General features: G+C 41.3%; 1 protein-coding gene across 7 annotated transcripts in view; it reads right to left on the bottom strand.

The window, feature by feature from the left end:
* kcnq5a (potassium voltage-gated channel, KQT-like subfamily, member 5a) overlaps nt 1-13,318 on the bottom strand; it is a 112,099-nt gene that overhangs the window by 36,073 nt on the left and 62,708 nt on the right. For all 7 annotated transcript variants that reach the window (XM_055902341.1, XM_055902334.1, XM_055902336.1 and 4 more), the window contains exons 3-7: nt 13,065-13,191; nt 2,340-2,515; nt 1,962-2,087; nt 223-333; nt 17-112 (exon numbers count right to left, since the gene is read on the bottom strand). In XM_055902341.1, the coding sequence (XP_055758316.1) occupies nt 17-112; nt 223-333; nt 1,962-2,087; nt 2,340-2,515; nt 13,065-13,191 (636 nt within the window). The remainder of the gene's footprint in view (nt 1-16; nt 113-222; nt 334-1,961; nt 2,088-2,339; nt 2,516-13,064; nt 13,192-13,318) is intronic.

Raw genomic sequence — 13,318 nt, 5'->3', positions numbered from 1 at the left:
AGTGTGTGTTGTGTACCTGGATGAGGCTGGCTGCTGGGTTCCTCCTCTTCTCAAAGTGTTTTTGTCTGTGCTGCTCCTGTACCTTCAGGGCAAAGCCTGAGCCCAGGATACCCTGTACACACACACATACACACGATGGACTGAATCTGGGGTCTTGACACCACGTTTGGTGAATGAACTTCAAACTGTGTGTGTGTGTCAGTGTGGTTGTCTGTGTCTCACGGCAGGCAGGGCGAAGAAGGAGATGCCCATCAGAGCAAAGCCAGCTGAGATCAGACGACCTGTCCACGTCTGAGGAGTCTTGTCTCCGTAGCCGATGGTTGTCAGAGTGATCTAGACACACACATCATCATCACAGAGTTCAGAAGTCACAATACAATAGTTACACTGTAACTCCCACAGCCCCACAAGATGCACAGAGGTAAATTATTTACCCCTTTATTTAGGTAAATTCCATTTTCAATTCAGTCAATTCCTTCCTGAATAGAAAGATCCACCCTATAGAGCCCTCCTGGACTAGGTTTGAATAACACTGCACTTTTGTGTGTTGTGTATTTCAGTGACCTCCTTTCTCTCCCTGTCCCTGTCTCCCCTTGCACATCTAATAACCCAGTCTCCCCTGACAGACACTGTAAAGTACATTCATCAATTGGGTAATTTTAGCAGGTCTGAAGCAGTGGGCATTCATTGTTTGTGTCGACATTGTATAAAGTCTGGTAAGTGGTGCCTGGGAAAGGGAACGGGAGGTGTTTGAAGACCAGCCAAGCATGACCTTGTAGCTCTGTTATGCCACATGGTCATTAAAGGATAAGTTAGCTTTTTACAACCAAATTTGCATTTTTTTATGTAAATGTGATGTTAAGGGTCCAGATTTAAAAAAAATGCGATTTCACTTGTTTTGGGAAACTTACCATTAATTTCCTCATCCTCGTTGTACATTATGTGGTCTCTAAAAATGGGGTCTCTGAAAAAACATGCACGAATGCTTGAAAAACAACCAAATACGTTCTTTAAGAAATGGAACCGCTCTCAGTATAGTGATGCAGGTCTTTAGCTGTTGTATACATGAAATTGTGTCATTCCGAAATGTATCCGCAACGTTATTCCATTTTGTGAGGCCGTTTCCCCATATCCAGCTGTTCCATTCTCCGTGAAGCCTGTTGCTACAGGTAACTGCCAAAATAAAAGAAACACCAACATAAAGTGTCTTAATACGGTGTTGGGTCCCCATGAGCGCGCCAGAACAGCTTCAATGAGCCTTGGCATAGATTCTACAAGTGTCTGGAACTTCCTGTGTGGAAGCACCTGCTTTCAATATACTTTGTATCCCTCACTTACTCAAGTGTTTCCTTTATTTTGGCAGTTACATGTAGAATGGACAGACCGCTATCTCTCAAGTCACAACACAATGCAATATAATGTTGCGGATAAAGTTCAGAATCACACAATTTCATGTGTACAACAACCTGCATCACTATACTGAGAGCTTTTCCATTTCTTAAAGGATGTATTTGGGTGTTTTTGGAGCCTTTGTTCATGTTTTTTCAGAGCCCCGTACCGCACAACCAGGATGGTGAAAGGAGTCCTTGGTTGGGTGTACGTTTCTCTAAAACAAGTGAAATCGCATGTCTGGACCCTTCTATAATGTGCCATTTACATTTTTGGGATTTGTTGATTTTGTTGTAAAAAAATTAATATCTTAAGGTCATATTATAGACTGGTGGGCAAGTCCAGTAATGATATTAAAGCTACTCTTTCTCTTTGTCTTTCAGAGATGGGCTGGTTAAGTTGTTTTCTTGTATCTGCTGATTAAACTTCAGTCCTGTGAATATCAATATGGGCTACATAGAAACATCTTGATCAAACTACAAATTATTGTGTGTATGTGAGGAGTGTGCACGTGTGTTTGTGTGGTGTATGCATGGGCCAGTGTGTGTGCATGTGTGTGCGTGTAGACTCACTGTGCCCCACCACAGAGCATCAGCATAGGTGGCAAAGTCTTTGTTGAACTCCTTCTCCACAAGATAGACCAGGAACGAAGAGAAGATAAGCACCAGGAACCCAATGTACCAAGCTGTTACCAACTCCTATAGGAAATCAATGTATTATGTGTGTCAACAAATACATCCAATCTCACTCTATTTGTTGTGTCAACCAGGTCCTAAATCCCTAAAGATCAAGTGGAGGTGACAGTGAAGGAAACATTCGCTAGCAAGAAACCTTGAGAGGAACCAGACACTAGGGAGCTCATCCTCCTATTTTTTGTAGGAAAACAGAGTACATAGGACTATGTACCAGACTGTTGTCCATGCCGAATTAGACTACAAACATGGTTGTACCTTACTGTGCGCGTAGACAACAGATCCCAGTAGTTTCCAGGTGCCCCCTCTGCGGTCCATGCGCACCATTCGCAGGATCTGCAGGAAGCGAAGGCTCCTCAATGCTGAGGTGGCAAAGATGTTACCTTGGCTACCCGCTGACACCACAGCAATGGAAGCTATGAGTACAATGATGTCTGGAAAGAGACAATGACAGATAAATGGGAATGGGGAAAAGTCACCAAAACCAACTTCAATACTATAGTAGTATTTACAGTCTTGTAAACTTCCATTAGAGCCTACCGATAATGTATTGCAGTGTGTGTGAATGACACACGTGATACTATCACACAAAGACGTAACTTTGTGTTGCATATTGGGGGGGTCAGGGTCAATGGCTTCCGGGGTCAACACCCTTCTATGGGGTTCCAGGGGCATATCCCTCATGAGATAAAAAAAAAAAAAAAAAAATAGCTGTGAAATAAAGGGAAAATACATCCCAAAAGTTCCTGATAATTTTGTCATTATATCCCAACCACAACTGAAATAGCCTGCCAATAATTTCTGTATTACTTGAAACTGTTAGTCTAACTCTAACAGTTCAGAAAGTAACCACGTTTGACAATTTGTTTGTAGAATGACGGTGAGAAAGTTTGTTCTTGGGTTTGATTGAACATTTGCTACGTTGCGTAACGGCTTGTACTGAACAACACATTTCCCCAAAACGTTCTTCATTGTTCTTGAACAGACTTTGAGATAGCCTACGTTTGCTCACTTTGGTGGGTGTGGCAGGATGTGGCTTGAAGTAGATGTCTTCACGGATCCAACAGACAGGAAATTCCCGAGATCCGACTCGGGACCCGAGCGGGTCCTACATTTTGAGTTTTGTCTCCGATCTTGGTCGGTTCTGATATAATTGCCACGTGTCTCGGGTCTGATATAATTGACACGGGTCTCGAGTATGTGCAAATAAAATGTATTTACCGACTGAACCCAATTAGACCTGTCCTCTGTTAATTTAATGTGTGAGGTGATTAGAATTGCTAGAGCTTTTTATCTGTGTCAGCTAATTGCAACTCATTAAAACGTATTGCTTATGTCCCGCTAAAACTGGTTCCGGCTGCTCACCTCACATGCGCTTGCTTCAGAGGAGAGAGAGAGAGTGAGTGAGAGGAGCATTGGTCCAGGCTACTATTGATTACGAAGAAGGAGGCCTTTTCATTGAAGGAAAACAAAAGTTAGACGAGAAAGAGTATAGTGAAAAGATGCCGACAAGGGGACAATACTGCCGTGGACAAAGATGAAAAGAACGTTGGCACAGGTAAATGTACTGTGTGATGCAACTCGCTATCCAGGTTTGATGCAATTTTAGAATTGATCATGTTTATTTGATTTAAAAAAATATATTATTATTATTATTGTATATCATTGTTATTATTGTATGGCTATTTATCAATCTAAACCAGTGCAAAAAGTGTTTTGTTTCATTTTGTTAAGACATTTGTTGGCTAAAGTAAGTTTGAGCTGCCTTTTTAATTTTGTGCCCTTTGTCATTAGCCTATTGCTGCCATTTGTTGATTAAGCACCCGCGTTTCTAGGTAATTGCTTCACACTTGTGAAGGTTTAAACCAGTTCTTTAAATATGCAACAAGTGTTGTTTCACTCTGCAATTTTCTTTGGCCAAATTAAGTTCCAATTGTAATGTTGTGTTTGCCGCAATATAATAGAAATTACCAGAAGGCTTCTATCTACTCACACTCAAACCATGAAGGAGGAAAAAACTAAGACGACGAGATGCAAAACTTAATTTAATGCTGCAATATAATAATCTGTTTGTATTTTCTGTATAAACAATGACATGCCTTCCTTATGATATTCCCCTAATAAAGTCAAGAAACTTTTGTGAATGTGGTATGGATATTATTAGGCTGAGCTACTGCAAGCCTATGAAGGCAGTGCGCCCTGGCACTACAACTGGCTCTGACAGTTGAACTGAGGTGAGGAACAATGTTTTAGGACTACCAGAGTTACTCCTTTAATCTAACAATATAAAGCTTATCTTTATAAAAAACATATTCAGATCGAAAATGTAAAACTTTGCCTCTTTCTGTGCTCGTATACCGTGCTTTCGTAAAGTATTCAGACCCCTTCCCCTATTCCACATTTTGTTACGTTACAGCCTTGTTCTAAAATGTATTATTGTTTTTTTTTCCCCAAAAAATTCAACATCAATGTACACGCAATAGCCCACAATGACAAAGAAAAAACTGTCTTTTAGAAATGTGTGTGTATATATATATATATATATTTATTTATTTTACCAGGTAAGTTGACTGAGAACACGTTCTCATTTGCAGCAACACCCTGGGGAATAGTTACAGGGGAGAGGAGGGGGATGAATGAGCCAATTGTAAACTGGGGATTATTAGGTGACCATGATGGTTTGAGGGCCAGATTGGGAATTTAGCCAGGACACCGGGGTTAACACCCCTACGATAAGTGCCATGGGATCTTTAATGACCTCAGAGAGTCAGGACACCCGTTTAACGTCCCATCTGAAAGACGGCACCCTACACAGAGCAGTGTCCCCAATCACTGCCCTGGGTCATTGGGATATTTTTTAGACCAGAGGAAAGAGTGCCTCCTACTGTCCCTCCAACACCACTTCCAGCAGCATCTGGTCTCCCATCCAGGGACTGACCAGGACCAACCCTGCTTAGCTTCAGAAGCGAGCCAGCAGTGGTATGCAGTGGTATGCAACTATATATATAGTTGAAGTTGAAAGTTTACATACACCTTAGCCAAATACATTTAAACTCAGTTTTTCACAATTCCTGACATTTAATCCTAGTAAGAATTCCCTGTTTTAGGTCAGTTAGGATCACCACTTTTATTTTAAGAATGTGAAATGTCAGAATAACAGCAGAGAGAGAATTATTTATTTCATATTTTATTTCTTTCATCACATTCCCAGTGGGTCAGAAGTTTACATGCACTCAATTAGTATTTGGTAGCATTTCCTTTAAATTGTTTAACTTGGGTCAAACGTTTTGGGCAGCCTTCCACAAGATTCCCACAATAAGTTGGGTGAATTTTGGCCCATTCCTCCTGACAGAGCTGGTGTAACTGAGTCAGGTTTTTACGCCTCCTTGCTCGCGCACACTTTTTTTCAGGTCTGCCCACAAATGTTCTATAGGACTGAGGTCAGGGCTTTGACATTTCTCCAAAAAGTATTATCTTTGTCCCCATGTGCAGTTGCAAACCATGGCGGTTTTGGAGCAGGGGCTTCTTCCTTGCTGAGCGGCCTTTCAGGTTATGTCGATATAGGACTCGTTTTACTGTGGATATAGATACTTTTGTACCTGTTTCCTCCAGCATCTTCACAAGGTCCTTTGCTGTTGTTCTGGGATGGATTTGTACTTTCGCAGCAAAGTACGTTCATCTCTAGGAGACAGAACGCGTCTCCTTCCTGAGCGATACGATGTGTGGTGTTTATACTTGCGTACTATTGTTTGTACAGATGAAGGTGGTACCTTCAGGCGTTTGGAAATTGCTCCCAAGGATGAACCAGACTTGTGGAGGTCTACCATCTTTTTTCAGAGGCCTTGGCTGATTTCTTTTGATTTCCCCCATGATTCCAAGCAGAGGCACTGAGTTTGAAGGTAGGCCTTGAAATACATCCACAAGAACACCTCCAATTGACTCAAATTATGTCAATTAGCATATCAGAAGCTTCTAAAGCCATGACATAATTTTCTGGAATTTTCCAAGCTTTTTAAAGGTACAGTCAACTTGGTGTATGTAAACTTCCGACCCACTGGAATTGGGATACAGTGAATTATAAGTGAAAAAAATCTGTCTGTAAACAATTGTTGGAAATATTATCTGTGTCATGCACAAAGTAGATGTCCTAACCGACTTGCCAAAACTATAGTTTGTTAACAAGAAATTTGTGGAGTGGTTGAAAAACGAGTTTTAATGACTCCAACCTAAGTGAATGTAAACTTCTGACTTCAGCTGTATATATATATATATGTATATGCTATTTTTACATAAGTAATCAGACCCTTTGCTATGAGACTCGAAATTGAGCACAGGTGCATCCTGTTTCCATTGACCATTCTTGAGATGTTTCTACAACTTGATTGGAGTCCACCTGTGGTAAATTCAATTGATTGGACATGATTTGGAAACACCTGTCTATATAAGATCCCGCAGTTGACAGTGCATGTCAGAGCAAAAACCAAGCCATGAGGTTGAAGGAATTGTCCGTAGAACTCAGAGACAGGATTGTGTACGTAGAGTTCCAATATAGGGGGCCTCCCGAGTGGCGCAGTGGTCTAAGGCACTGCATCGCAGCGCTATCTGTACCACTAGAGATTCTGGGTTCGAGTCCAGGCTCTGTCGCAGCCGGCCGCAACCGGGAGACCCTTGGGGCGGCGCACAATTGGCCAAGCGTCGTCCGGGTGCACAGTGCAGTGCACGCTGACATGGTCGCCAGGTGTACAGTGTTTCCTCCAACACATTGGTGCGGCTGGCTTCCGGGTTAAGTGGGAATTGTGTCAAGAAGCAGTACGGCTTGGTTGGGTTGTGTTTCAAAGGATGCACGGCTCTCGAACTTTGCCTCTCCCGAGTCCGTACGGGAGTTGCAGCGATGAGACAAGACTGTAACTATCAATTGGATACCATGAAATTGGGGAGAAGAAGGGGTAAAAAAAAAAAGGAGTTCCATTACAGGATTGTGTCGAGGCATTGAAGGTCCCCAAGAACACAGTGGCGTCCATCATTTTTAAGTGGAAGAAGTTTGGAATCTTCCTAGAGCTGGCCGCCCAGCCAAACTTAGCAATTGCGGAAGAAAGGGCTTTAGTCAGGTAGGTGAACAAAAATCCAATTATAACTCTGACAAGAGCTCCAGAGTTCTTCTGTGGAGATGGGAGAACAGTGAGATCCTTGATGAAAACCTGCTCCAGAGCTCTCAGGACCTCAGACTGGGCGAAGGGTTACCTTCTAACAGGACAACGACCCTAAGCACACTGTCAAGACAACGCAGGAGTGGCTTTGGGACAAGTCTCTGAATGTCCTTGAGTGGCCCAGCCAAAGCCCAGACTTGAACCTGATCGAATATCTCTGGAGAGACCTGAAAATAGCTGTGCGGCGAAGCTCCCAATCCAACCTGACAGAGCTTTAGAAGATCTGCAGAGAAGAATGGGAGAAACTTGTAGCTAAGCGTCATACCCAAGAAGAACCGAGGCTTCAATCGCTGCCAAAGGTGCTTCAACAAAGTCCTGAGTAATGAGTCTGAATACATATGTAAATGTGATATTTCATAATTTTTTTATATACATATATATATATATATACATTTGCAAAAATCGATTTGTCATTATGGGGTATTGTGTGTAGATTGATGAGGAAAAGATGGAATTTAATCCATTTTAGAATAAGGCTGTGACGTAACAAAATGTGGAAAAAGTCAAGGGGTCTGAATACTTTCCGAATGCACTGTATCTGCAGTAGAAGCCTACTGACAAGTATTTTTTTTTAAATGATGTCGGTGTCGGGAACATGATTCTGAATACGCTACACATCGAATCAGAACAAGTCGTTTTTTGTAATTTGTTATCGCCAGTTTAAGGACACGTGACTGTGGAACATTTGGTCAATTTCGCTCATTTGTTGATGGTGCTGGAAGTGCCCAGTCGGATATTTCCTTTTCGCTCTCTTTCTACTCTCAAATCTGAACGGGTCTCTCGGATCCGAACTGGCACGGGTCTGTTTGCGTCTATTTTTAAACTTGCCTTTTCGGAACAGGTCTGATTGTCCTCGGGTCCATTTGGAACGGCTCAGTTTTTTGGGGACCCGTTAAGACCTCTAGCTTGAAGAAATGAGTGACGTATTTGAAGGGCAGCAGTGCATTTTGAACCCACAACCCAACACCTCCCTGTTTTTTAACTGGTTGTTCAGAACAGCACCGTTTCCATTTAATTGAATGTTGCAATAATTTTTTTCAAACTGAACTCAGCCCTGGTGACTTTGCTATAAATAAACAGGCTGAAGCATGCCCATCTGTATTTGTGCTAATCATTAGCTAGATCAGTGCTCCCCAAACTTTTTCAGTCATGGCCCCCCTTTTATCATGGGGGAACATCCTATCATGAAACGGGGACACCTTTTACTCATCAAGAAACAGTGCATACAAACACCAGTATCTGGTTTCTCTTCCAAATTGAAATCAAGAAGAACATTTTTATGAAGGAGAAATAAACCAGTTTACTGTTGCAAGGTGTGAGACAATTTCTTTTGTAGATTTTCTCAGTTGAAATAAAATATAATGGTGATTTTGGAAGTATTCTTAGGGTGATTATTAGGTTGCATAAACATGATGAGTGCTATCCCCCGTCAATGTTGGCCTTCACATTTGTTTTCCAAACATAAATAGGTTGCTGCTGCTGGTTAGAGTCTGTGAGACAGGCAGGCTGCCTCTGACTGGGGAGAGAAACAGGCTTGCTTGAAACTACTGGTTTCAGAGAAACAGCCCTTCTCCAATTCTGTAGCCTACTAGAAACCAGTTGTTTCAACGTTTATAATACTACCAAAGTTGTCTTTGAACTCACTAAATTGAGCCCAATATAACCATTAGCAGTTATTCATCGAATTTCGCACTCGTCACTTAGCAATAGAAACCTTCTCCATTTAAAAAATGGTATATATTTATTCATGCTTATGAATTTACCATGTTAAATGTGACTGTACTTCTTTGCTTCTTACAAGTTAGCTCACAGAATTAAGGGTTTTATTAAGAAGAGAGAAGAGAGGGAGAAAGAAAGACGCTATTGCTCCATTCTCCTTACAAGCATTGCGCAACTTTCTTTCCCTTCACAAACCACGGCCTCTGAGGACCAGGCCAAACAAAGCATAATTGGCGGCGAGGGGATCCAATCATAAAATTAGGAATTGATTAGTACTGTGTAGTGTAAAGCCACAGAAAGCCAGTAGCTACGGTGGGAAAATAATTTCCAATACATCAATTTATCATGGTATATTATCGGGAGAGTCAAATTGACTGTTGATGCCCAACACCAGAGAGAGGGCCAGAGGCCTCAACTGTGTTGATCTGGAGCGCTAGGACTGGTTAAGAAAATCGACACGTGTACTGGAGGAGTCAACACGGGGATCTAAAGTACCTAGTATTCACTTTCACATGATCAGAGGAGAAAGGGAAGAGTATAAGAGAGAGAGTGAGAATAAGAGGGGCAAAGAGGGTTTACACAAACCCACATACTTAGGGCCATCACAGCCAGGATCCTGAAGCATACAAACCACTATTGCTCCTACAGTAAACCACAATAATATTGTGCTTCACTCAAATTCACATCAATCACATTTCAGCAAACACATTTCAAACTCTGAAACTAACCTTGGATGGTTTTAGTCTTCTCTATTGAAAGAAGACATAGATTGTGATCTAGGTTTTTGGAAACTGTGTTTATCCTTTCTTTTATGAGAACTCAATGCCAGCTTCTGTTCTCCCTGTTTGTGTATTTAAGTGCATTATCTTTCAATCGGAAATCAGCCTTGTTGAAGATCTCTTGGTGGAGTGATAGGGCCTTTGCAGTGCAGCACACACGCCGATACAAAAATACACAGTGCCTTCGGAAAGTATTCAGACCCCTTGAGTTTTTCCACATTTTGTTACGTTACAACCTTATTCTAAAATTGATTAAATTCAAAATGTTCCTCGTCAATCTACACACAATACCCTATAATGACTAAATGAAAACAGGTTTTTATAAATGTTAGCAAATGTATAAAAATAAAAAAAACAGAAATACTTAATTTACATCAGTATCCAGACCTTTTGCTATGAGACTCAAAATTGAGCTCGGGTGCATCCTGTTTCCATTGATCATCCTTGAGATGCTTCTACAACTTGATTGGAGTCCACCTGTGGTAAATTCAATTGATTGGACATGATTTGGAAATTCACACACCTGTCTATATAAGGTCCCACAGTTGACAGTGCTTGTCAGAGTAAAAACCAAGCCATGAGGTCAAAATAATTGTCAGTAAAGCTCAGAGACAGGATTGTGTCGAGGCACAGATTTGGGGAAGGGTACAAAAATGTTTTTGCAGCATTGAAGGTCCTCAAGAACACAGTGCCCTCCATTATTCTTAAATGGAAGAAGTGTGGGAGATGGAAGAAACTTCCAGAAGGACAATCATCTCTGCAGCAATCCAACAATCAGGCCTTTATGGTAGAATGGCCAGATGGAAGCCACTCCTCAGTAAAAAGCACATGTCAGCCCACTTGGAGTTTGCCAAAAGGCACCTAAAGGACTCTCAGACCATGAGAAACAAGATTCTCTGGTCTGATGAAACCAAGATTGATCTCTTTGGCCTGAATGCCAAGTGTCACATCTGGAGGAAACCTGGCACCATCCCTACAGTGAAGCATGGTGGTTGCAGCATCATGCTGTGCGGATGTTTTTCAGCGGCAGGGACTGGGAGACTAGTCAGGATCGAGGGAAAGATGAACAGAGCAAAGTACAGGGAGATCCTTGATGAAAACCTGCTCTAGAGTGCTCAGGACCTCAGATTGGGGCGAATGTTTACCTTCCAACAGGACAACGACCCTAAGCAGCCAAGACAACGCAGAAGTGGCTTCTCGTCTGAAAGTCCTTGAGTGGCCCAGCCAGAGCCTGGTCTTGAACCCGATCGAACATCTCTGGCGAGATCTGAAAAATAGCTGTGCAGAGACGCTCCCCATCCAACCTGAGAGGATCTGCAGAGAAGAATGGGAGAAACTCCCCAAATACAGGTGTGCCAACCTTGTAGCATCATACCTAAGATTCGAGGTTGTAATCGCTGCCAAAAGTGCTTCATCAAAGTACTGAGTGAAGGGTCTGAATACTTATGTAAATGTAATATTTCATAGTTTTTTATATATACATTTGCAAAAATGTATAAAAACCTGCTTTTGCTTGCTCATTATGGGGTATTGTGTGTAGATTGATGAGGATTAAAAAAATGTAAAAAAATCTGAATAAGGCTGTAATGTAACAAAATGTGGAAAAAGTCAATGGGTCTGAATACTTTCCTAATGCAATGTATATACACATTTCACTAGATTTAGCGTCACGTAAAATGTATTTGAAATGCATGCATATACATTTGCATCTTTGCTCAATGCATGTAAAGCCTGACAATATTCCAGAAATGCATGGCTATGACATCTAGTCTACAGGGTGGCCAAAGTGCTTCCTAATGAGGCTTCTTAAAAGACTCTTTAGGTATTGATCAATGGAGATAATATTTGGTGCCACCAAGCCAAAACTTTGGCGGTGATATAATTGAAATTGTGATGAGTAAAAAAATATCTTGATTTCACCTAATTCACACCCAAACATGTATTGTTAAAACATTTCTAGCCTGTCTATATATGAGTAACAGGGTTGACGTGTTACGCTTTTTGTTACGTTTTTCACCACAAAACACCAGAACATTACCAAAAAGAATAGAACCAGCTCACCTGCTTTTACGCTACGATTTGATGTTCAATGTTTCTTTTGAAATAAATATTTAACTAAAGTTCAGTTCCTGTAACCAGGGTTGACCTTAAAATGAGGCACAGACGTAAATGAATCACTAATCACATGAAAAAAAAAATCGGAAACTTTGTCAAAGCAACGAAATAACTAGGGCTTCACAATGATGGTTCTAGAAGTCCTAGAGGGTGCATGGAGGGACATGTCAAAATGCAGAATTTTAGCATTTTAGCAAGTCTTTATTCATATTGAAAATCATATTTATTAAATCTCCATGTGGTCTATATTATAGGGCACTTCCTTTTATATAACAGGCCACCCAGTACACGTTAAGTTCTGCCTCTTGGGTGCAATGCACTCCTCAAGTTTGTTTGTTTTTGTCATATGCACATGAAATACATGGAGTTGTTACATGACCAATAATGTATCATGTTTGTAGTCATTTTTGTAGTCATTTAAATGCATGTTAGTGCTTTTGGTATGTGTCAAGTACAGAAAAAAATGCATTTTGATAAAATATATTGTAGCGGTGGCAGCCTATTAGAAGACTTGGAGGTGTGGCTTGTTGGGGGCGTGGCTTTGTCATATGAGGGATACAAAGTATATTGAGAGCATGTGCTTCTACACAGGTGTGGTTCCTGAGTTAATGTCCCATCATGCTCAGGGTCATGTATAAAAATCCATCATTTTGGCCATTATTTTGGCTATACCCCATGGGCTATAGCTATGGCTATACTCCATAGGATGACAATGCCCGCATCCACAGGGCACGAAGGGTCACTGAATGGTTTGATGAGCATGAAACTATGTCAACCATATGCCACGGCTGTCTAAATCACCAGATCTCAAACCAATTGAACACTTATGGGTGATTCTGCTGTGGCACTTGAGAAAGTGTTTTCCACCACCATGAACAGAACACCAAATTATCGAATTTCTTGTGAAAAAATGGTGTCTCATTCCTCCAATAGACATTCAGACACTTGTAGAATCTATGCCAAGGTGCATTGAAGCTGTTCTGGCTCGAGGTGGCCCAAAGCCCAAATAAAAAACACTTCATGTTGGTGTTTCCTTTATTTTGGCGGTTACCTGTATATTTCAAATATATTCCATAATATATTTTGGAATATACAGTATATATTTATTTTACATTTCCGGTATGGGCGCACGCACACGCACACACACACACACACACACTTACCTATAACACAGAAGGGTTTCCTGGCAAAGCGGAGGCGTCCCTGCCACCCTCTGTAGCGACTGCAGCAGCCTGCGCTCCATATCCTGATGATGTACTCCAGCCCAAACACCACGATCATCACAAACTCCTACAAGACACACACAATATCATAGACCATTATTGTCAGTCAAGAGGCGACGGGAGACAGTTTAATATACTGCAAAATAGTATATTTATACCAGACAGTTTTAGTATAAAAGAAAATTATTAATAAT

Source organism: Salvelinus fontinalis, chromosome 37 (assembly GCF_029448725.1).
Source record: "Salvelinus fontinalis isolate EN_2023a chromosome 37, ASM2944872v1, whole genome shotgun sequence".
Lineage (NCBI taxonomy): Eukaryota > Metazoa > Chordata > Actinopteri > Salmoniformes > Salmonidae > Salvelinus > Salvelinus fontinalis.
The sequence above is the reverse complement of the archived record's forward strand: the minus strand, read 5'-3'. Positions and strand labels throughout refer to the sequence as shown.